This window comes from Macaca nemestrina, chromosome 14 (genome assembly GCF_043159975.1).
Source record: "Macaca nemestrina isolate mMacNem1 chromosome 14, mMacNem.hap1, whole genome shotgun sequence".
Classification (NCBI taxonomy): Eukaryota; Metazoa; Chordata; class Mammalia; order Primates; family Cercopithecidae; genus Macaca; species Macaca nemestrina.
Genome location: NC_092138.1, coordinates 34,376,460 through 34,400,954, shown reverse-complemented (window position 1 = coordinate 34,400,954; position 24,495 = coordinate 34,376,460). Strand labels below are relative to the sequence as shown.

The 24,495-nt window shown below is 42.6% G+C and overlaps 2 protein-coding genes across 4 annotated transcripts in view; both read right to left on the bottom strand.

The window, feature by feature from the left end:
- LOC105491839 (RNA terminal phosphate cyclase like 1) overlaps positions 1-24,495 on the bottom strand; it is a 65,577-nt gene that overhangs the window by 14,769 nt on the left and 26,313 nt on the right. For 2 of the 3 annotated variants that reach the window (XM_011758555.2, XM_011758554.2), the window contains exons 2-7: positions 23,022-23,093; positions 19,605-19,780; positions 12,705-12,779; positions 11,668-11,792; positions 4,602-4,727; positions 1,266-1,422 (exon numbers count right to left, since the gene is read on the bottom strand). In XM_011758555.2, the coding sequence (XP_011756857.1) occupies positions 1,266-1,422; positions 4,602-4,727; positions 11,668-11,792; positions 12,705-12,779; positions 19,605-19,780; positions 23,022-23,093 (731 nt within the window). Of the gene's footprint in view, positions 1-1,265; positions 1,423-4,601; positions 4,764-5,039; positions 5,186-6,061; positions 6,194-11,667; positions 11,793-12,704; positions 12,780-19,604; positions 19,781-23,021; positions 23,094-24,495 lie in introns of those variants that run through there. The other variant, XM_011758557.3, reaches the window with a different exon arrangement.
- On the bottom strand, positions 13,464-14,213 carry LOC105491840 (uncharacterized protein C11orf98-like). Its single transcript, XM_011758559.3, has one exon. The coding sequence runs from the start codon at positions 14,088-14,090 to the stop codon at positions 13,719-13,721; it is 372 nt and encodes a 123-aa protein (XP_011756861.2). The 5' UTR covers positions 14,091-14,213; the 3' UTR covers positions 13,464-13,718.

The following is a 24,495-nucleotide window of genomic DNA, read 5'->3' as shown; positions in this document are numbered from 1 at the left end:
CTTAAACGGGAAAACTCACTTGGAGACCAGAGAGATGCCTGACAACTGAGAAGAAATACAAAGACAGAAGTCTCTTCAGCTCCTTAGGGGAAGAAGATGATTTACAAACATTATACACCATACAACAGCAAATCACCTAGAGTATAGTTCCTGCCGATGCTCAGTTCAAGAATCTGGGACCTAACACACAGAGCAGAGAAATGACCACCCCTCAGAGCCTTTCTGACAGTCCAGGATCTGTTTTCCTGGACTCTGCGTGTCAGAGAAAAGGTTTCACCTTCTTGATATGGGACCAAGGCAAAAGACAGTGCAGACTAACAGAAATCTTGGACCCAGATTTGTGATCCTCTTCTAACCAAGTATAGGGGACCTTGGGGAATATATTTTTTAGACAACTGTATCTTACTCTTTCTGCCATCATCTTTCCTCCTAATTTCTCTCTTACTTTATGTCACCTCACCTATTTTGAGGAAACAGTAGAAGTGTGCGCATATGTGCCCGCTGCGTGAAAGGATCAACAGAGAAAGACTGTGGCAACTGAGAGGGCAGATTGGTCTGAGCTGTGTCCCACCAGCAGAGTTGCAGAAGCAAAATGACAACCGGTTGAGTCTGTCTTCAACATCAGTTCACCCCTTTTCTGTTCCATGTTCTCAGGTTTTCCAAAGCTTCTGCCATGCTGTTCCGCAGGCCTGCCTTCCCTAGTTATTCTGTGCTTTTTTTAAAAAATTTTTTTCTTCTTTTTTTTTTGATACTCATCTGTTAACTGAGATTCTGTGCTCTACAATGCACTGCAAAATCTAGCCTGTTGCCATTGTTTTATATATGAATCAGCTGTCACATACAAATCCAGATTTCTAGCTTCTCTTGAAAGATCTAAAAAGAATGAGTCTACCTTCCTACATGGCAGCAATTGGGGGGTGCCGGGATGGTACTCTCTTTGGTTAGGGCAGTGTGTCAGCCACCACCTTACCTTACCTGCTTCATTTTTTTAACCTTTCCTTTCCTTTATGACTGTTCCAGTTCTTTCCTTGGCTCACTGTTAAAACTTACCTGCCCTATGTCTCAGCCCAGTGGGGCTAGATCTCTACTCACTGACTAGTTCAACTAATCAATTAAACTAGTTAATGCTGAACTGCTTAATGCATAGGAACAGGTTACCTCCTTGGCTTGAGCCCTTAGAAGAGGATGAAATCTGCCAAGGGATGAGAATGAGAAAACAAACTGCTTCCTGGTCACTCCTCCATCAGAGGAAGCTGTGGACATACCCTATAGATTTCCTCCAGCAGCAGCCAGGCACAGTTCCTGCCAAGGTCCTCTGGAAGTACTGCTGCTCCCTGGCCCTGGGGGTTGGAGGCCAGTTCGGCACTGAGGAAGGTGCCACTGGTGGTCTCAGCAACCAGTGACAACCCAAAGCCTGGAGACCTGCAGATACAAAGGCACAAACACTGAGTAGGGTTAACCAAGTGAGGTTTCCACTCACTGGCAAACAGAAAGAGAAGACAAACATTTTTTTTGGACGGCACTGTGTTCAAAGGCTTCTTTCTGGCTGCATTAACCTCATAGAGTTGCTACTAGTTTACTAGCTGACCAGAAAAGAAAATCAGTCCAAAAATAAGCATCTCCCCACAAAATTTTAAGATTTGACAGCTCAATTCTACTTTCCCAATGCCTGTTAAGCAGACACATCATCAGGAAAGGTGTGGCGGCCTTCCCAGCAGTACAATCCATATGCAAACACAACACAGACCTGCCCCCTTTAACACAACTCAACACACGTTCACACAGTACTTTCTATGTGTCCGGCAGGAGACTAGTCAAAATACTTGTTTCAGTAAAACTATGTATAAAATTAATGATGCTTCAAATGCACTATATGAGCTCACTACATATGGAAGAACTATATTAGTCAGTCCTTATATTCTTAGGGAAAAAAAAAAATTGCTTGTCTATGCAGGTGAAGGTTAACAACACCTGCCAAGGGAAGGGGGTGCAGTGAGTTACCCTTTCGTCAAAGGTTCTGGGAGGCACTCTGAGTTATGTTTAACAATCTAACACTGTGCTATCCACCTATCATCATGGGACACCTAGAAAATTTTAGCATAATCCCAAGCTGCCTTTGAGTCACTGGACCAGCAGGAGTGAGAGGGTGTCCAGCAGTGGCTCTGGGCAGTGGCAGGCAAAAGTGAAGAGTAGAAGATGAAGGGGAGAGAAAGCAAGAAGACAAGCTGCCACTGCTGCTTTACCCCATTTACCTGCATTTCCCAAGAACTTCCATCTCTGTGAGTTTTCTGAGGTGCATTTGTCATTACAATAAACTTTATATTTAATCAGGATTATTCCATTTAACACAATTTAAGTAACTTCAGAAAAGACAAAGAACATATACTAGGTTCTACGTAAATTACTCTAACTTTTCTTCCCAACTTGTGGGAAATACATGTTATCAGGCCTATTTCAAGTTAGGCTGACCAAGCTGCTGGTCATCAGGTGACCTCATGAGAGATCTGCACTGGTATAGTTTGTAAAGGCCAGCCTCCACAGCTTTCCTTGGTAAAGGATCCAATTAAGAAAAAAAATAATTACTGTGAGAGTTAAAATGGGACCACACTGGACTGATGTGCATTCTGGCCAAAGCACTGACTCAGGCCACCAAGAACTGCTGTCTGCTAAGGTTCTAGGCCATGGCCACAACAGAAACTCTTACATCTGAACAAGCCTAACTTGCTGGATACTTCACTGAATCAGAAGAGAGAAATACCCATCCATGACTTTATTATTCTAATAACAGAGAAGGAAGAGCACTATTAGTCATCTGTAACTGGAGATTAAAAAAAAAAAATAAACACAAATTTAAATCCCACATTGGTTTTACATGTAATTTTTAAAATGGGGCTTGGAGTTGATGACCCACAGTCTACATCATGTCCGTGTCTTGATCTACGTGTAAGGTTTCTACTCACCATTAGTAAGTATGGACTTGACCACACTCTAGGGTCAGCTGAGTCAGTGGTATTACAAAAAGCCACACTATAAGCTGGTGGCAGGATGGCCGTCAGGCCTGCTCTGCTTCATTCCAGGACACTTTCTGATAAAGCGAGAGGCAAAGCAGAGAAGGGACTATTGAGATGAAGCCACTTAGACAGCTTCTGCTGCTATCTGTCCTCCCCCATCCCTCGAAAACCCCCTTTCTCCAGAAAATAGCTGACACATAATTCCAGACCTGTGGCCAACAAGGGAGAGTAAAGGAAAGAACAGCATCAGGAGCTACCATTTCTGTAGGACCTATTATGTGGCAAGCAAGGTAGTAACGGCTTATATATGTGATCTTTACAATAATCTCAAAACATAGGCATCATCATCCTCAATGTATAAATGAGGAAAATACTGTTGTTACTAGAATATAAACCAAAGGTTTAGGAACATCATTGACTTTTCCAAGCCAGAAAGGCCAGCTTTGCCCACAAATCCTTTCCCAATCCCAGCATCTGATGCCACCAGCTTTGTTGCTTTGGACTATGAGCCTCCACTGTATTTCTAAAACCACCTTCATCTTTCCATTGGGCCTTATAAAGGTCAAAGATTGTATAAAACACTCACCCCCCTCCTTTACTCTCTTTTCCTCTTTTTGCTGAAATTAAAAGAAACCACAGGTGAAACAGCTGTGGAAAAGAATCAGCTGTGGTATCACTTAAGAAGAAGTTGACTTCTTAACCTACAACAGTTAACCCCAGACTCTAATATTCTTATTTTTAAGAGACACAACCTGTAAGCCTCAGATTTGAAGTGAAATTATGCCATCATTCACACTGAAATGATTCAGTAAAAAACAAAAACAAACAAAACCCACAAACAAGTAAAGCAAATTTGGCAAAATATTTACTGTTAACTATAGGCAGCAGAAGTATATCTCAGTGTTCACTGTACTATTCTTTGATCTTTTCTGTAAGTTTAACATTTTCCTAATTCAAGAAAGTGGCTTTAATTGCTTCTCTAACTTCCTAGTTGCTAAATACACAAGCAAAGCCTAAAACAGCCATCTTCATTACATAGAGCATCATTTTTTAAGAACTTATTTTCCGTATTTAGGATGTTTTTCTAATTTTTAAAATTTTTATTTTTTAGCAAAGCAAAGGTTTTCACTAAACCAAATTCAAATCTGCAATAGCAACTTTCTCGGGATGTAAATATGTTGTTTCCACTGATGAAGAGAGATGTCGACTTACACTTAGATAACAAAAGATTTTAACCCTATACTGTTACTTACTCAGGGTGGAAGAACCTGTTCGCTTTAATTTTTTTGTTGGAACAGAGGGAAGACGGAATTTAAAGCTTAAAGCATTGTGTGTTAATAGATAAAGGTTTTAATTCCCCAAGGCTAGGAACGAGACCCTCAGCTTCCAGCTCTAGTCACTAGGATGCTTTCCATGTGACAGGCACTCAAGAAATGCCTGTTGGTGACAACAGCAAGAAGTCAGAAGGAAATTAATTCTGAAATTGTTCTTCCTCTGGCTGCGCAACCTCAGAGCTGGCAGTTTTAACTTCAACTAGAACAGGCATGTGAAAAAGCTGCAGAAACAGACTTCAAAAACACAGATACTTACTTCCCAGAGTTGACTCCTTTCATGTGATCTGTGTAAATATAGATATCAGGTATGAATTTGTTGAGGATGCTCCTTGCAGAATCCACAATCCGGTTCGCCATCTGAGGTGACACACGTACAGAGTACCTGCAGCCTGGAGTTAAGGATGTCATTCTGCTTGAACTCCAGAACAGAAAAAATCACTTACAAAGCTGGCAAGTATTCGTGGAACTGTAGTAACAAACTAGGACTTCCAAATCTATTGTTTTCCAACTGTATTTACTGAATTAGTACCGTAATTAATTTTTTTCATTATTATAAAAGGTCATGGCGAAAACATCTAAACAATAAAGAGAGTGGAAAGTATAAAGCTGGAGGTCCTCAACCCCACCCCTCACTTCCGACAGACATGCTTCCCCTAGAAATGGTTCAAGTCAATTTTGGAAGGCATAAAGACACCTGCCTCTCTGCAGGTCATGATCCAGGCTCCCTTTGAAGTACAACACCTAAGAACACTTTCTATTCTCTGTCCATTCCCACTGCTGTAGCCAATGAGTCTCTACACCACACAGGACCTGGGCGATCCCAATCCGCCTCCTGGTATGCTGACGGGAGAAGCAGAAAAAGTTCAGTGAAAGAACATGGTTGCTGCTATTTATAAATATATAAAAAGGTTTTTCTAACTTACAGGGCCTATTTTCTACTATTTAAGAATTAATTACTCCACTTGTGGATAACACAGCCTCCTCACACCTGCTACCTTATAGTTAAAATGTTAATAATTAGCACTCCTACAACAGGGCACCCCAGAAAAGAAAGGAGGAAGATATCAGTAACTCAAGTGAAAAGACTAGTGCTTGAGGAAATGGAAATTATTGCCTAAAACTAGACTTATAACAGAAGCTGGCTTTCCCCAACCACACATGTCAAAGAAAAAATAAGTGTGTATTGAACACTTCAGTGTGCAATATGGTCAAGAGATGGCTATATATTTGGAACTAAAAAAATGGAGAAATAACATGTGACCTTCCCACTATCCTGATACAAACCCCACGTGACAAGTTCAACAGGTAAAACGAGGTATGTGATCTGCCCATTCCAGCCCAGTGAGTGTTCAAGAACTGCTGTCAATAACATATTTAATTTTCATTTGAACTGCAGAAATAAAGTGCTCAGAGATGATACATGACCTGATCTGGCATCTAGCTCCCTTTTTGACCCATCCTGAACATCATACTAAAAGACCAATCTTCGTCATGCTGGTGACAGTCTCTCGGTGGCTCCTGATCCTCCCATATCTTGTTGTTAGAATCCCCAGCCTGCTCAGTGTGTCCATCTTCAGCTCTGCACCATCAACCCATCCATATTGCCCAAATTCCTCAACCTGAGCTGCTCTGCCCCATTCTCCCAGCCCTGAGGTCCCAAACTCTCTCCTGAAACCCTCCAGCCAGCACCCAAGTGTTGGCTCCACTTGAACTTACCATACATCTCTCTTCACATACACACATTTTGTTCTTGATCTTCAACAAGACCACACACTCTATAAGGGCAAGGGCTTTACTTCTGTAATCCCTCCCAACTCTCTAATACACTACTTTTGTACTCAGAAACGCTCAATAAATATTTAACTTGACTCAAAGGACAAACCTGAAATGAGGAAAGAGCAAAGAGGGATTTTTCAATACACACACAGCCCAGTTACATCACCATCTCTTCAGTCCAGAATGTACTTTTGACCACAGACAGCTTAGACAAACAGTCCTAGGTCTCATATCCTTTGGACCAAGTGGGTGCTGTCCTTCCGAAGTCTGAGGCTGCCTACTCTCCCCAGGAAAGCACAAGAGATGTCACCATCCTAACACATAATCCCACAGAGCTCATGGCTCCCAAAGTTCTTTCACATATATCATCACCTTACTTTATGCTCACAGTAACCCTGTGTTGAGAGCCATGGTTCTGAGTTCTAGGACTTAACATTAAAGACAACTAAGACAAAAAACTAAGACACTTGCTCAAAATTAAACAGATCTGACTCCCAAAAAGCATCTTCCTCCTCTCATCCATCCCAATATGGAAACACGAAGGGTACCGCACAGTACAAATTCAGGGCCAACAGAACCCTGTATTAGAACTCAGGCAGTGAAATGAAGAAGGCAAAGGAACTTTAAAGCCAGATACATCGAGTTGCTTAGAACCATTGGCTTGGTATGCATGTCCTACTAAAGAATGGCTAAGAGCCCCCAAGTTCTAGAATGAGATTATCTCTGTTCAAGTCCCAGCTCCAGCAACCTGCATCATTCCAGGTTAATTGTGCTAACTTCTCTGACGTCATTTCCTAATCAGTAAAAGAAAGATAATCATAACACATTCCTTACAGAGTTTGGAGGCGCAAATGAAATAAAATGCATGTAAAGCTCTTAATGCCTAGTGTGTAGCAGGAGCCCAGCAAATGTCAGCTATTGCTTTTCTTATTACTCATCCAAGATTCAAATCCCAAGCAGAGGTTCTTATTCTTTCAGGAATCAGAGAACTCTCTGGGAATCTGATGAAAGCTATGGACCCTCTCCTGAGAAACATATATACTTACAATTTTGCAGAAAAATTTTCAGGTTTATGAACCTCCTAAAGCCCATTTATGAAAACCATATTAAGAACCAATACCAATGTACAAGTCCATAGCTACAGTCCATATAGGACTCCCACTCTTCCCCTTCCCCAATGTTCCATGTCAGAGAAAGCTAAGAGGGATATGTGTATGTGTTACAGTAGGTGGAGATAAAGAAAGATAGCTTGATTCTCAAAGTACCTTCCCTACAGTCAAGGAAAAGAAACTAGATTATCCCACAAATTCCAACTTAACCCCCTTTACTGCCAGCTTTTTCACTTAATTCTCATGTACCAAATCATGAGCTCCTAGGATAGCACTGCAAAACTGAAACAGAATGCTCCTTTCTCTTACGCCCCACATAAGGCAAGGGTGAGAAACAGAGTGGGTGGCATTAAATAAAAGGTAACTACTGTCTAGTCACAGCTGCTGGCCCGAACCAACACCGGCTCCCTCTGGGACCTGGCTGGTAGGTCATCTTGTAGAATGCAAGAGGGAAAAGATACACTTTGGAAGTAATTCAGTTAAGACCACAAATGCACACAAGAGAGTGAGCCTCATTCTCCCAATCTGAGCCCTCCTACGGGAAATACAACCTCCAAACTTAGTCCAGTAGTCAATAAGCCTTGCAAGGAAAAAAACCACAAAACCAACTCAAGCTTTTTCCAAAGGCAGCTCTTTTTTTCCCAGGCTCCAAAACTGGAGAAGAGGGTGATCTCCATTCAAATCAACATTCCTTTGAGGTGTTTGTGAAATGGGCAGCTCTGCAGAGCAGTGGCTGAAACATTTGGTTTACAGACAGGGATCTGAGCAAGGGCACTGTGTCAACTCTCCTGGGGAGCTGGGAGGAAACCTCTACCAATCAGAGATATACTGGGAATGATTTCTGTGTCCTATCCCCTGCCTCCAGGGAGGGAAAGAACTTGGGACCTCACAATTATCTTCCTGGCTCAGGTTCTACACAGGGAAGGTTCCAAGAACATTAGAGGGAGAAGTCAGGGAGGAACAAAGTTACACCCAAGGTGCCCGGCACTGCAGCTCTTTTAACTTTTATATTCTCCCCTGGAAAACCCTTCCCCATTTCCCAGCACCATCATCAAAGGACACGAGCCATCTGTACACCCAGAGAGAACAAGGGGGACCCCACTGTGATGAAACCCATGTTGTTATGACAAGATTGTGTCAAAACAGAGCACACTGCCAGAAATCACATTTCCAGACTACAGAGACTGGATTCCAAACAAAGTTCACTGCCGCCAATACAGCATTAAGGAAACACATCTCAAATAAGGAGGAAAAAAAACAACCACCCCCTAGACAAACCCAAAATAGTACTGAAAGTGTATTCCTGTACACTTATTGGAATGTATTGGAAGGTGTATTCCTGTACACTTATTGCACTTTTTTTCACCATTGCCAAAAATGTTGCGGTTAAAGCCATTAACCGCAGTGTATTTGGCAATGGTGAAAAGCAAAAAACAACTCAATGGCCATCAACAGGGTTTGATTTTGGGTGACAAGGATGGTAAAGATGTGCCTTCACAGTGGGGCATCAATGGTGGAATACAATGCATCTGTTAATAAGAATGAATTCAAGTAGAAAAGGCACATTGACTTTAAAAACACACCCTAGTTACACTGCATTTCCATTTCTTTCTAACCTCATTAACCTTATTCCAGCTCCTCTGATTTGGATATTAGAGTTGAACATCACCTTAGAAAGTTGCCTGGGCAATTTAACTATACATCAACCTCGGGGCTCCTAGGAAAGGAACATTTCTCCTTTTGCCCATTCTCTCCTGGTACACACAAGGCTTGACACTTACATGGGCTAGGGGACAGCCATGCAAAGAACAGACCATAATCCAGGAAGGCTTTGTTATTATGTATTCCTGTGCTTTTGATAATCCTTAAAAAGAACGTCAGGCAGGACCCCAAGTTTGAGCTTCTATCTTAACTAGCACTCTCTGCCCATGACTCTGCAGCCCACCCCACTCCCTGCCCTTCACCACTTACTGTTCAAGCTATTTGAGGCCTCTGACAACAAAGTCCACACTACACCTCTCTTCCTCCAAGTAAGACCATCCCCAAACATCCTGAGAAATACAAAACCTGACCTTAAGGATCCACTCCAGCCCTGAGAAGCCGGCCTTCTGGTCTACCCCTCCTTGTCACACCCCCGCCAGGAAAGTCATCCCACAGCCCATCTTGCTCTATGGCCTCCAACACCTGTCCCCACCCAGATCCTGTCAGCACCTAGAATTTTACTTTCAATATCTGAAATCCCAAAACAAAACTCCCTAAACACAATCTCTTGTCCTACACAGTACATGTATCTATTTCCACTAGACCTGATCTTTAAACCTGTTAAAAGTTTCTTGTCCCTTGACCTGCTTTCTCCAGGCTGGTGAGCCCCTGTGACGATCCTCAGTGAGGAATGTACTTCCCGATGCTCCAGCACCCACCCTCCAACTGTCCTCCTGTAGGACCCACCCACCTTGCCAACCTGCATCCATCCTTGGATGAAATGGGTCCTCCCACGTTCTCTACTCCTCCCTCTAGGCTGCCAATTGCCACTGGACATAGCCACATGGCCATGCAACTGGCACTATGTTAACATTTCACCTTCGGCCAGGACCTTCGTGCTGTTCTACAGCCTTTTTCTTATCTTCAGTTATGATGCCCCACTGTGAAGGCACATCTTTACCATCCTTGTCACACTTTCTTATCCTACCCTGCCCATCCCCTTAACCTCAATCCCATCCTAACTCAGTAACAACTGAAAAACTCACCCCAACCCCCTTCCACTCACCTCCACACAGCTCTACCTGGAGCTACCCTTACCGTATGCCTGTGGCCTTGAATCCATCCCCTCTCAAGTAAGAATAAAAAGAAGAGTAGCAACCATTTACCCAAAGCTACTTACACACCAGTGCCTGCTACTGTGCAACTATAATCTCACTTTACCTTCATGAGAGTCCCACACAGCAGTTATAACAGGACCAAGATATATAGGCAACCAAGGCTTAGGGCCAAAATGCTTCCATTGGTGAGTAGCACAGTCAGCATCAGCACCCACGTCTTTCTGACTCCAGCACCCGGGCTTTTAATCAGCTCATTACTTTGCTTCATTGGCATTAACAACCTACAAAAACACTCAAATCCTTACCAATCTTTTTGTAAAAGGGAGGGAGTCTCCCCCACTCTCGCTTCATCAAGTTACCACCTCATCCTTCCTTCTCCTTCTCTTTCCTGTCAAGATTCTGTAAACAGTGGTCCCCACAAGCCACCGTTTCCATCCCCTTCACTCCACAACCCAGAATTAGTCCCCTCAGGATCGAGATCCAGCACTCTTCCCCAGGGTATCAGTGGCAGCCTGCTGCTGAGTCCCTCAGCTTTTCCCCCACCCCAATGCTAACTCGTCAGGGCCTTTTAAGGTGCTGACCTGAGCTTCCAGGAAGCTATGTTTTGTGTATCCTCTTCCCCACTCTTACTTCCCTCCTTACTTAACTCTTGCTTTCAAGGTTTGGTGGCCTCACAGGGTTCCACCATCCTTTCTTTGCATTCTGCACAGTATCTGATTCCAGCCACCTTCAGCTCTTCACTGGCTCCTGCCTGTCTTCATGCCCCATCCTACCATCAAATGCCATAGACCAACCTGAAATCCGGTCACACTTCATTACTTGCCATTCGCTAGAACCACTGTGCGCTGCCACCTCTGCTCAGGCCCATTTTTCTACCTGAAGCACTCCTCCTTTCTCACTCTACTTTGCAATCCTCTGTTCTTCAAGGCTCCTTTCTATGGGAAAAAGTAAAAATTAAATGCCTGTACTTCAGAGTCACACAGACAAGGTTCAAATCCTAGCTCTGCAGTGTGACGTTATTAACAAATTCCTTAAGCTTTTGAAGTCTCAGTTTCCCCATCTGCAAAAAAGGATGTAAGTGAACTCAAGAGTCAATCTGAGGCTTAAAAGCATGCAAAGGGACTACCGCAGAGTAAGTACTTAATAGTAGGTATTGTTCATTATGATTACTCCCGCCTCCCTAGGTCCTCCAGACAAAATTGACCACTGTCTACTCCAGGCCCCCACCCCACTGCACACATCATTTTGCATGTTATATCAGAATAGTGTGTTTTCATATTTGGCTCCTTCACCGAATGATGACCTCTTCTGAGGGAGGAACTGCAGTATATTCATGGTCCCCAAACCAAAGCACTTGAGAGAGGATCACATACATCAGAGCCTAAATGTTAACTGGAAAATTAAAAAAAAAAAAAAAGAATGACTCAATCAATCTAGTCATGGTGAGGCAGATAACAGAACATCCTAACTCAGCCAGCAATTATGATTTCACTGTTAAGACTTTTCAAAGTTGTAGTTTAAAATGTAAATAACGTCGGGAAGAAGGAAAGCTGTTAGTCATTCTTATCTTAGTGAGGCAAGAAAAAAAAAAAGAAATCCAAATAAATGGAAAGGATACGCCATTCCTCTAATACGTTTGATTTTTCCTGGATCTGTGAGTTGAATGGGCTTCAAGACCTTCCTTACAGGACATGAGAAAACCACTTCGCCTCCTCCTCCAGGAGGCATTCCCCGTCGCACAATCTACACAGAGAGTGAGAAAGATGAGGCGAGGATGCAGCAAAGCAATGGATTACCCTGACACCCTGCCCAGGAAGGTTTACACCAGCAGATGCTTCCTTACAAGGCATAGCTCTTCCATATTCAATCTGTCATTCCCTTCAAGACCAACAGCACCTTATGTTGGCTCCTAGAGAGTACACGCTCAGCGTGTGTCAAAGTCCAAGTCCATTACCCAAGTGGCTGTGCCACTCACCTCTTTAACCCTGAACAGGTCACTTCTTTATCCTTAAAATATGGAGCTGACCTAGTCCATCATCTGAGCCCATTTCTTAATAATCAGAAACCCCTTTTTCTCCTCCCATGCAAATAACTGATCTACCAAAACATTATTAAATAAAAATGAAGTCATTTCCCCCGTTTAAAACATGAATGTAAAAGGCAGAGATGCTAAATGGTTTACCTCATTGGACTGATATAATTCAACAATATACAGATGCTTAAACTACTTCTACTAGATTTTGGAAATACTGAAAATTCTCAGGGACATCCAGGCTGGGAGCCCCTGAACATAAATTATATCCAGATCATTTAGATCAGAAAGCCAATATGGCCCAAATCTATTCTCCACTGCTTGCTAACTGAGGGACATGGGCGGAGCTGTTGCGAGGAGAAAAGGAGTTAGTCTTTGTAAACTGCTGAGAACAGCCCCTACCGCAAAGTAAGTGCAACAGAACTGTCAGCTACGATTGTTATTACTAAAGGGTCCCTTGCAGTTCTAAGTCTGTAGCGTTTACTTCATGAGCCCTGTGAGTCTTCTGATAACTGGTAACCTCAAATGTGACACACATACACTGAGTCACACAGCTCTTCCAATGAGTCAGTGGGAAAATGTTCTCCACAGGAACATATGGTCAACAGTTCAAACATTCTTACCTTCAGTTCAAATGATTCACCATCAATCCCAAATTGTTTCAACAAAGGGAGTGCTGTCGCCTTAAGAACATCAACCTATGAAATTATTTCAGAAAAGAAAAGTTTAATTAAACCTTTGGCAGAATAGAAGAGTCAAAAAAACAAGTGAGGCTTAGCAACCAGGTAGATGATGCAGTGTGGTAAACAGAAAGGATGCTGGCATACAACTGAGAGAGTGGGCTGGCTCTGCCTAAGCAACACTGATTTCACAGGCCACTGGGCTTCTCTGAGCTGCACTTTCCTCATTTATGACATGGAGACCTACCTTACAGTCATCATGAGCGTCAGAGGCATAATACAAAATGCATGGAGAGACTGGACTGTTGTAGAAAACAAATGGATGGAGACCCCTACTCATTTTTTTTTTTTTTTTTTTTTTTTTTTTTTTGAGATGGAGTCTTGCTCTGTCGCCAGGTTGGAATGCAGCAATGTGATCTCGGCTCACTGCAACTTCTGCCTCCCAGGTTCAAGCAATTCTCCTGCTCAGCCTCCCGAGTAGCTGGGACTACAGGTGCACGCCACCACACCCAGCTAATTTTTGTATTTTTAGTAGAGATGGGGTTTCACCATGTTGGCCAGGATGGTCTCGATCTCTTGACCTTGTGATCTGCCCACCTCAACCTCCCAAAGTGCTGGGATTACAGGTGTGAGCCACCACGCCCAGCCTGGAGAACCCTACTCATTCTTATAGATATAAACGCTACAGAAGAAAATAATATTTTCTTTTTTTTTTTTTTTTTTTTCAGAGTGCTAGGGCTTTATTACAAATGGAGTTGACTGCTAGAGAGGCCCTTCTCCAATCTTTCTTCTGTACCTTCTTCCCTCCCAAAGACATCCCTGTAGGGGAGGTCAGTAGGCCATTAGGTAGGAGGAAATCTGGAGAGTGAAAAGGGGCACTGCTTTTGTCAACGTCCTCTAAAACAACCACTGAGTCTGAAGGCTGGCTCCAGTTGAGAATCTTCTACTGGAAGAGGTTTAGCTCTCATCTTCAAGGTCCTTCATTTCTACATCCTGGGGAGCTTTTGTCTTCTTTTGCCTTTTGAGCCGTGGTTCACTAGTCCTGGCTGGTTTTGAAGGGGCTTCCACTTCCATGGCTGCCTTCTCTTTCTGGGCAAGCCGGATCTGCTGGAGGAGTTTTCTGCGCTTCTTCCCTGACAGAGTAATGTTGGCACGTGCGCTGGACGCCCGCTTTTTGAGGTGGTGCCGCGTGATCAGCCCTTGGTCTATCACAGCCCCGACCACCCGGTGCCTCAGACGCCGCTCCCGATTCAGCACCCGCCGGCGTTTGAACAGCTTCTTCTTCAGCTCCGTTCGGGGCCGGTTGATCTTTCCCCCGGGAGCTCTCATAGCTGCGATGCCAGGCCAGTTCACTGTCCGTACTTCCGCTCAGCCGAAAATAATATTTTCATTAACATTTGTCCAGTATGGTTATTTAATGTTTAGAGCTGGTAGCATTCCGAGTCAAAGCAAACCAAATGAACTATTCAGCAGCTCACCTAAGAATGCCAATGATAAGCACCACACAGGCAGCTAAAGGGAAGGTGATGGTTTTACATGGGAGTTGGGGAGTGAGGGTGATGATAGCCTCAAACTACAGGAAGCAGCACAAACTCAAAACTACAATTACAACATCCACAGTTAATGGCAAAACTTTTGCCACGTGTTACTGTTATCTCCTCCTGCATTCAGAGCTCCTAGGAAGTCTGGGGTCTTTCTGATCCATTTGTGGATTCCTGATAAGGGTATAAAGATGACATTCAAATCATGTACTGTTATCTAACGAGTTGGCAAATGCTGCCTCAACTGCTACATGGGAAAGAAAATTACTCCATTACTTGTTCCCTTCTTGGACCTGTCAGCTGGACCTGTGAGGGTGGGCACCACATAGAAGGCATAGGAAAAGCCCTAGTCCTGGTTCCAGCTCTGCTTCTAATTAGCTATGTTGCCTCAGACAAGAAAATCACAACTATCTGAATTTCCTTATCTCTAAGGCAAGGGGCTCAAGCCCAGCTACCTCCAAGTTGCAACCAACTCTAATAGGCTAAGAAGCCGCAACTAAATATTGTGATATCAGAAAATTACCAGATGTAGGAATGACCTGTGAGGCCTAAGAACATGCTTAGAATGGATCAGGTGGGGCAAGGGAAACTAGGAAAACCATTAAAGATTAGCTAATTTTAAATATTAAAGCTACAGCCTGAGCAACATAGTAAGACCTCATCTCTACTAAAAAAATTAGCTGGGCATGGTGCACACCTGTGGCCCTAGCTACTTGAGAGGCTGGTGGGAGGATCACTTGAGCCCAGGACTTTAAGACTTCAGTGAGCTATGATCATGCCACTGCACTCCAGCCTGGGAGACACAGTGAGACCCTGTCTCTAAAAATAAAAAAATAAAGCTAAGCACACTCAAAAACTTAATATATGCATTTAGCATTGCCAGATAAAGAAGAATACAGCTGAGGCTTAAGGGCAGCTGGGGAGAAGGCCAAGTCAGATTCTGAAAAAGCAGCAGATGCTTTTACTGCAGTTACTCTGGCCAGCCACCGGCTCTCCTGAGGGGAAAAAAAGGTGAAAAAACACACCCTTTCTTCTGGCTCATCCTTCCTATACCTTGAGTCACAAAAGGTGAAGCCAAATTTACTTAGTTCAGCCAGAAGCCCAAGGGTAACTCCAGGTGTAGTCCTGTCCCCTTATCACTCTCCATCTGACATGGAGGACAAGCAACTTGGTGCAGTGGGACAAGAGCAGGAAAAGCAGATAAGGGCTTGGGACCTACTCTGCCTCTCACTGGCTGTGAGACCCTAGACACTTCCCTGTCTCCTGGGCCTCAGTTTCCTCCTGTGTAAAATGAGAGGCGGGGCTGAACACTCTACAGTCTCCTGCAGCTTTGCACATTCTAGTTTTAGCAGAGTGATGGTGGCCTGCAAGTTCTGCTTAAGGGAAACTGATTGGTCCACTCTGAGGTCAGAGAGAAAAGGCAAAGATCTCACCTAAGTGGCAGCTCAGGGCAAAGGCATTAATATTACAGTGCAGTCAATCAATCAAAAGGTAAACATGTAATCAATCTATGCTTAAAAAAAGGGGGGAGGGCGGGGGAGAAAACTGCTCTCCAGTTACCTTGTCTGAAACACCCGCCTCACTGGGTTGGTAGAAGAATTAAATATGGATATACACATACATACATATGTACACCTAGAATAATGCCCAGTACACGGTAGACATTATTGTACTTCTTTTTCTTCTCTAAGAGGGAAGTGGAAAAGAATGGAATCTTCACCCACCATTGGAGCAGCTTGTTGGCACCAATAAATAATTACTGGGAGCTCTGGTGCCACACCACTAAGAGTCAGGAGACCTCCTAAAACTTTTCTTCTCTTTAAAATTTCTCCCCACTTTCTATTCTCTTGCCACTAAGGAAAAAATGTCTTCTTCCTTTTCATAAGGCTCATTCCATCACCTCTGTTTTCAATCCTTATCCCCTCTGGACTTCGGCAAGGACTCTCCGCTCTTTGAATTCTTTTCTTTTCCATCACAGCTTCTCCTCAGCCTACAAGCAAGTTCAAACTTCCCCTAGCCTAAAAAAAATTCCCAACCTCAGCTCTTAAGAACTTCTGGGGCCGGGCGCGGTGGCTCAAGCCTGTAATCCCAGCACTTTGGGAGGCCGAGACGGGCGGATCACGAGGTCAGGAGTTCGAGACCATCCTGGCTAACACGGTGAAATCCCGTCTCTACTAAAAAATACAAAAAACTAGCCGGGCGAGGTGGTGGGCGCCTGTAGTCCCAGCTACTCGGGAGGCTGAGGCAGGAGAATGGCGTAAAAACCCGGGAGGCGGAGCTTGCAATGAGCTGAGATCTCGCCACTGCACTCCAGCCTGGGCGACACAGCGAGACTCCGTCTCAAAAAAAAAAAAAAAAAAAAAAAGAACTTCTGGAAGAATCTCCTAACTTTCCAATAGCTCTAGTTCCTACTCGTTCCTCAGTCTGTTCCTGTCCTTATACTCCAATGATATTGTTCTCTCAAAGGTCAATAAAAATGTCTCACTGCTGAATCTGACTCAACTCCGGCAAAGAGTGATTCTGTGGATTATCCCTGACTTCTTAGAACTTGATTCCTGCTTGGCTTCTCCAAATACTTCTATCTTCACAGTCACTCCATCTCTAGCTCCTCTTCTCCCACTCACACCTTAAACATTCATTTCTCCTTCTTCCATTCTCAGTCCCTTGGACCATGGGGCAGAAACTCTAATGCCCATAGAGGGCAGAGAGGAAGCTTAAATGAATGATGAGGTCGGCTGTGACCTGTGTCCAGCTGAAAGCTCACACTTTATCCAAAAAAGGCAGCTGCTACTCACCTCCAACTGATGGCTGTCGTGGAGGAACCACCATTCAGTATTGTCACACTGCCCTATTATAATGTAAAATCTGGAGTTTCAAACATGAACAATCAATTCAGATACATACACACACCACCAACAACCACCACCACCACCGCCACCACTGCCACACTGTACATGTCAAAGGAAAAACACGTGAAAGATGAATTCAGCCAAACCCACCAGTGTTCAGCCTCAGCCTAATCAATCTCATATTCCTAGAGGCTTAAGTATCAGCAGGTAAGATTCTGATGACCTGTCTCCGAGGCTCCAGACAATAATTTCTAACTGCCAACTGGAAATCCTTATATGGTCAGGCTGCCAACATCCCAGGGAACAGGACCACAATAAAAAGCATCACCCATTATCCTACTGCAATTTTCCTCTTCCCTTTGTCAAATGGGAATGATCTTTATGATCATGATCCTTTATGGCAACCAGGACAGAAATTGTGAAGTCATCTATGGCCCCTTCCTCTCATTCTACCTCCAATTAGTTGTCCTATCTGCTCCTTCCTTTCTCCTTCCATCTCCATAATGCCCAAGCTAGTCTATCACCTCTCCATTCATCTTTCACTCAACCTCCAGAATTACCTCCCTAAAACCCAGGCTGACTCTGATTTTCCCTCCTCAAGAAACCCTTTCTGACACTAAGCACTTTGCTTCTACCTCTATCAGAGCCCAAGGGTATTCATCCTTGTAATCTCCCTAAATGAGTTCCCAGCTGTCCACCCCAAGAGACTAGGAGTTTGTTAAGGACTGAATCACTCATTTCATCCTTGTATGCAGAGTAGATGCAGACATGAACTAATGAGGAAACCACACAGAAAAGAAGCAGCTAGAAATGAAGGAGCCATGGAATGAGCTGAAGAAGTCACATTTTATTCAGGATTAGGTATATTTATTTTACTCTGGCCTGGAGTCAGATACCAACCAAGGTCATTTTAGTCATGCAGCTGGCAAAAGCAGATACTCCTACAGCATAAGAAAACAGATTTTTGGGTACCACTTCTGAGAAATTCATCAACTGATCTTTTGTCAATGTTAGCATATAAAATTTTTAAAATATTGCCAGTGAGAAAAGCTTTTAAGATAATTAGCAAGTGTAGAAAAAAAGTACAAAACGGATACACACACTGCTGTATACTTCAGGGCCTTTTCATACTGTTTGAGGCACCTTCCCCTCTTCCAACCTAAAGGTATTTATACCTCTTCTCATTCTTTTATGCAAAGAACTCATTTCCTATAGTCTTCTAGAAAATGCAAAAAATAAAAATAAAAAAACACTTAATTAAATATTCTAAAGAGTTTACGCAACATTCCTTTACAGCTTAAGAATTCCAGATCTTGTACTATACTCAGTATCCCAGGAAAAAGAGTTTATGCAGCTAAATTTCCAAGAATTGAAGAATAAGTTTTTATTGCCTAAGAACATATTAACAACGTTTATACCCTAGTAGGTATCTTGGTGAATACCAGCAGTCTCTACTTTGGGGCTCACAGCATCACCTCATTGGTCCTCCCTGAGTAGAAAAGCTACATAATTCACATTCTGCCTCAGAAGCTACCCATTCATTGGTCTTGGCCTGTAATGGTAAAGACAAGCATACTACCTCTGTCTGGACTTTGCATCATGGCCATCAGTTTTAAGGTATCTTCTCTGACAGCAGAGCATCCAAAAGCAGGGAATCCACGCCTCCCTACAAGGGAGGAAGGCCTGGACAGGACTTCTCTAGACTTCTCTAATCTCTCTGTATCTCTCTGACATACACACACACACACACACACACACACACACACCATCCTAGAATGGCACGAAGACAGTTGTGATCATAATAAAAAGTTTTGCTTGATATTAAACCATTCTCTCCATATCTGCAGAAAAATTAGCATGTTTAATAAAAAGTTTGCTCTGGCATGGCTCTTGGTGAAAAAAATAAAATAAAAATGAAAAGCTTGCTGACACCCACAAACTACCAAATCTCACACATTCCTTTCCTGACTTTATGCCCTTTTTCTATCTGCAAACTCTTCTCAGAAAACAAAAGCCCTTGAGTTTATGATTGAAGCCTGGGTAAGTCAAGATTATGCTGTAGCAATGCCAAGGAACTATGATCTCCTGCCCAAAATTTGATAGGCTGCCCTCTAGCCTCAGCTACCACAGGACCTTACAAAAACTCCACTCTGACATACTACAGCCAACAGAACTATAGTTCATGTCAACTATGACTGCAAGCAACTGTTTTGAAGGTTCTTAGATAACAACAAAAGGCGCCTTGGTAACTGTTAACAATAGTCCTGAATTTGATGACCCTAAGTTTTGGTTCATCTGCATCCTGGAGTGATTAACCTCTAAATCTCAAGGTAAATAACAAAAGGAATATACATTTGAAATAAAACTGCTTTATGAGGAACTTTTGTCTCACAAGTCGGGTTGTGACAAGAGACAAAACAAAAACCACACCACGGTTTGTTCTCAATACTCACTGAAGGGTCAACCTGATCATTGGTCACTCCTCGTAGAACTATTTTTAACGGGTGCTTCATAAATGGAGCCAAGCAAAGAAGACTCTCCAGGTAATAGCCAATGCCACGAAGGACGCTACAGTCATGTTCCACAGATCCACCATACAGGAGGCCAGGCTGATAATATAAGGTTGTTCCTTAAACCAGAAGAAAAAGAGCCACATTCAGCAGGAAAAAAACTAAAATGTCACAAAGGTAATGAAGGCAGTGAGTTCCAAGGGGAAAGTCTGACAAGGGCATCCAAGAGTGCCTGAAATGCCATCGCTAAGAGCCCACACTTCACTCCAAAAGCTGACTCACTACTGTCAAGCCCCTGTAACAATAATAAACTGTGAATGTAATTTAATAATCAGTAATAAATTAAGCCCCTCCCTAAGCCATCTGAGTTGCCAAAGTCATGGCAGGGCATAGAATAGAGATCCTAATAAGCACCCTAGTCTCCCAACAGCACACTAGGCTGACCACAGAGGGGAATTACAAATGATGTGCTTAAATCATCACACCAGCAACCAGCACCCTCCAGGGCTGCTGAAATGAGATTTCTCATACACCTCATTCACCAAACATGATGCCAAGAAAAGGCAAGTACTTTATGGCATTCAATGCCATTAATAGTAGCTCATTTAATTTAATATTGATACATGGAAATGCCTAATATGTTATGGCTTTAGTGGAAACTACTATCTTTATTCACTTTTCACAAAATCGTATCATTCAAAAAGTTTTGTTTTGAGACAGGGTCTTGCTCTATCCCCTAAGCTGGAGTACAGTGGCATGATCACAGCTTGCTGCAGCTCGACTTCCAGAGCCCAAGCAATCCTCCCACCTCAGCCTCCAGAGTAGCTGGGACCATGCCCAGCTAATTCTTTTTTCTTTTTCTTTTCTTTCTTTCTTTTTTTTTTTAAGAGAAAGGGTCTCACTACGTTGCCCAGGATGGTCTTGAACTCTTGGGCTCAAGTGATCCTCCCACCTCAGCCTCCCAAAGTGCTGGGACCCTAGGCACATGCCACCACGCTCAGCTGATCTTTTTTTTTTTTTTTTTGAGAAAGGGTCTCACTATGTTGCCCAGGCTAGTCTTGAACTCCTAGGCTCAGCTTCCCAAAGTGCTGAGATTACACACATGAATCACCGTGCCTGGCTATCCAAAAAGCTTCTTACGCCCATCTCAGCTTCCCAAAGTGCTGGGATTACAGGCATCAACCACCATGCCTGGCTATCTAAAAAGCTTCTTACTAGATTTACATATCAATGTAAAAAATTGTAAATGATCTAGGAGGACATAAATGGTGGAACAGGGTATTTCTGCTGCACAAAATATTTTGCAATGCCCTCTGGCACAATTTACCAAAAATATATTTAACATTAGAGGAAGGAGGCATGTTCAGTCACTTAAATGGGAAAAAGTTCTTGGGACTTTCATAAAATAAATTTAGGCTTTACTATAATCCAAACAATCACAATCAGGACCATATTCTTATCAAAGTAATGAACACTTCTCAAATGGATTCTGGGTCCGTTATTTGAAATAGTTGTAAGGGTCACAAAACCATCTTTAGATCAAAAAAACAAAAAAAAGACTATATATTCACTACATCCTTCAAATCTGTATGTTTATTTATACAAATTAACCAAATGAGAAACTGGCCAGATTATCAAAATGAAGGTTTTTACTACTCTGATGGGGAAAATTAAAAGGACATGTAGTGGGAGCAGAATCACGTAAATGTCTTACTCCTCAATCTACATTGCAGATATGACTAGAAAAGAAGAGAATTGGGACGGGCGCTGTGGCTCATGCCTGTAATTCCAGCACTTTGGAAGGCTGAGGTGGATGGATCACCTGACATCAGGGGTTTGAGACCAGCCTGACCAAAGCGGTGAAACCCTGTCTCTACTAAAAAATACAAAAAAAAAAAAAAAAAAATTAGCCAGGCATGGTGGCAGGCACCTGTAATTCCAGCTACTAGGGAGGCTGAGGCAGGAGAATTGCTTGAACCTGGGAGGCAGAAGTTGCAGTGTGCCAAGATTGCACCACTGCACTCTAGCCTAGGTGACAGAGCAAGACTCTACCTCACACACACACAAAAAAAGAATAGAAATATCTGTCTTCCAGATCACCAAAAAAGTTACTGAAAAAACCTCCAGCAATTTCAAAGCAAACAAGCTAAAGGAAATTAAGGGACTCATAGCTGGCAAAAGACATGTGAGCATCTCATTCCCAAAACCTGTTCTCTATAAGATACGGCTGAATGCAGCTATAGATCAGAATATCTCACGTGGTCCAGGAGCAAATATGAACCTGAGCTTGCCTTAAGAGAGCCAAGATAGGGAAAAGATCAGAGATTTGTGGAATGCGTGTGGAAAGGTACAGAGTTAATGGAGTCAGCCAAAGGATGTTTGCCACGGTTTTCCATACAGTGTAGACACAAGTTTCTAATAGAAAAACTAAAAGCTAGAAACAACCTAAATGTTTATCAGTGGGGAGTAGTTAAATAAATTATCATGCATCCATACAATGGAATACTATACAGAAATATTGAGGAAAACCTGCATGTGCTGGCAGGGCAAGTTCTCTGAGACATTTGTACTAGCAAAAAAAAAAAAAAAATGCTGGCTGAAGAACAATATGAAGAGAATGATGCTGTTGATGGTCTGCATTATGCAAATGTCCATGTAAGCAAATGCTGTGACAGTGGCTACCCCTGGAGAGCGGAATGGAAGAGGAAAGAAGTGAAGGTATGTTCACATCTTTTGCATATACTCGTGTGAACTTATTTTAACAAACAAAATTTTAAAATAAATAGAATTCAGCCCATAAACTACCTCATAGAGTTGGTTGAAATAATTTAATGTGATAATATAATAAATGGACTTCAGAAAGTTTCATGTAAACATTATGTATAAAATATTTATTGCTTAAAAAAAAGAGGAGGGACTTGCTTATGGATCTGAAATTTTCTGTCTTCTAACTTCCTTAAATCAAATGTATGCCCTTCAAATTGGGAGACTTCATGTACATCTTTGGAAAATCATATCATAGAGAGGTAACTGGGTCTTTCCATAGGAACACGGTATTTTTTTTAATGATCTAGAATGATATGCTTTTATTATGATCTACATTCACAGCTTCCTCATATAACTCCAAAGTTATACGGTGAGTTCCTCATATAAGTCCCCCCAAAATTCTAATTTAATGGTGATTTATATAATACAAAGTGATTAGTGAAGTTTTAAACATAATATTTATACCATTAAAAAGAGTGAGATGGATAAGCAGAGACTGACTGGAAAAAAAAAAAAACAAAAGGAAAAAAAAGAGGGAGAAACAGGAATGCTTTAGTGCACGGAAGTGCTTTTAGGAATCTAAAAGGAGCTTACCTGTTTGGTTTATTTCAATTCGAGAACCATTTGTTATTTTATCCAACAGTCTTATGAAGCTGGCTTCGAAATCTGTGAAGAGAAAAAAAATCTGTGAAGAAAAGAGAAGACAGACTGTCCTCATGTCAGGTCAACATTTCCAGAGCACACGCCTGATTCAGGTACTATGGCAGATGGCAGGTTACTTCCTGCATCACACCTACGCTTTCCTAAAGGACTGGGTAGGTTCACGGGTTGAGGAACCTCAGGCAGTTGAAAAGCACTGACTGGTACATACATGTTTAGTAGAACTTAGAAACAATTCAGCTTTCGCACTGCGTGCACGCATGTGCGCGCACGCGCGCGCGCACACACACACACACACACACACACACACAAAAAATAGCAGCTCTACCAGCAATCTAATGGGATATTAATATCGGCAGCATAAAACCCTTGAGACCTATTCTTCTGAACTCAGGAGGGCATGTCAAATAACGGGGTAACAGTAGAAGGTAGGGAACAATTTTAAAGTCAGATTCTTCCCTGCTCCAGAATGCCTGGAAGGAAAGATTAAATTGAGGACCACCCTTCAGTCTCAGAGACAGTAAGAGATCACTATCTCTGCCTTTCAGCAAAGTGTCCCTCTCTTTTCCCTTCCTCTACCATCTTACTGATTTATAACTATCTAACCAGTTCAGTTTTTTATTTTATTAAAAGGGTGTTTGAATGTACAGTATTACTGCCATCTTTTTTTTAGTGCATGAGAAAAGACTGGAAGAAAAAAGGTGGAATGTTAGTAAATGTTTTTATCTTAATGATTGGATTTTATATAAATTTAATTTTATATTAAAAGTTTATTTTTAAGAGACAGGGTTTGTTGCCCAAACTGGAGTGTAGTGGCATGATCACGGCTCACTGTAACCTGGAACTCCTGGCCTCAAAGGATCCTCCTGCCTCAGCCTCCCAAGTAGCTGGGACCACAGGTGTGCACCACCACTCCTGGCTAATTTCTTATATTTGTAGAGATGGGGTCTCATTATATTGACCGGGCTGGTCTTGAACTCCTGGCCTCAAACAATTCTCTCACCTCAGCCTCCCAAAGTGCTGAGATTACAGTCATGAGCCACCAAGCCTGGGCAAAAGCTTGTCATTCTTTAAAAGAGAAAGAGAGGGGGAGAGGAAAAAAGAAAGGGAAAGGAAGAGAATAGATATTAAATGTAAGATTATGGGAGGAGAAGTGAAGACTCCTCTAGCCTTCCTTCCCCTGAGCTAATCTTACACACAAACACACCCCTTAGTTTTAACTTCCTGCCCATGAACAAGGACAGAAAGACCAACTCTTCTGCCACTGAAGACATTGTGACTGCCTGACACTTTTAGACAATTCTCACTCCTGTAATAAACCAGCAGAGTTTATGGACACACAGTCCAGCAGTCACCTAAACTGATCCCCAAGGGTGAGTGGATCGACCAAGCAATTCCCATCCACCTA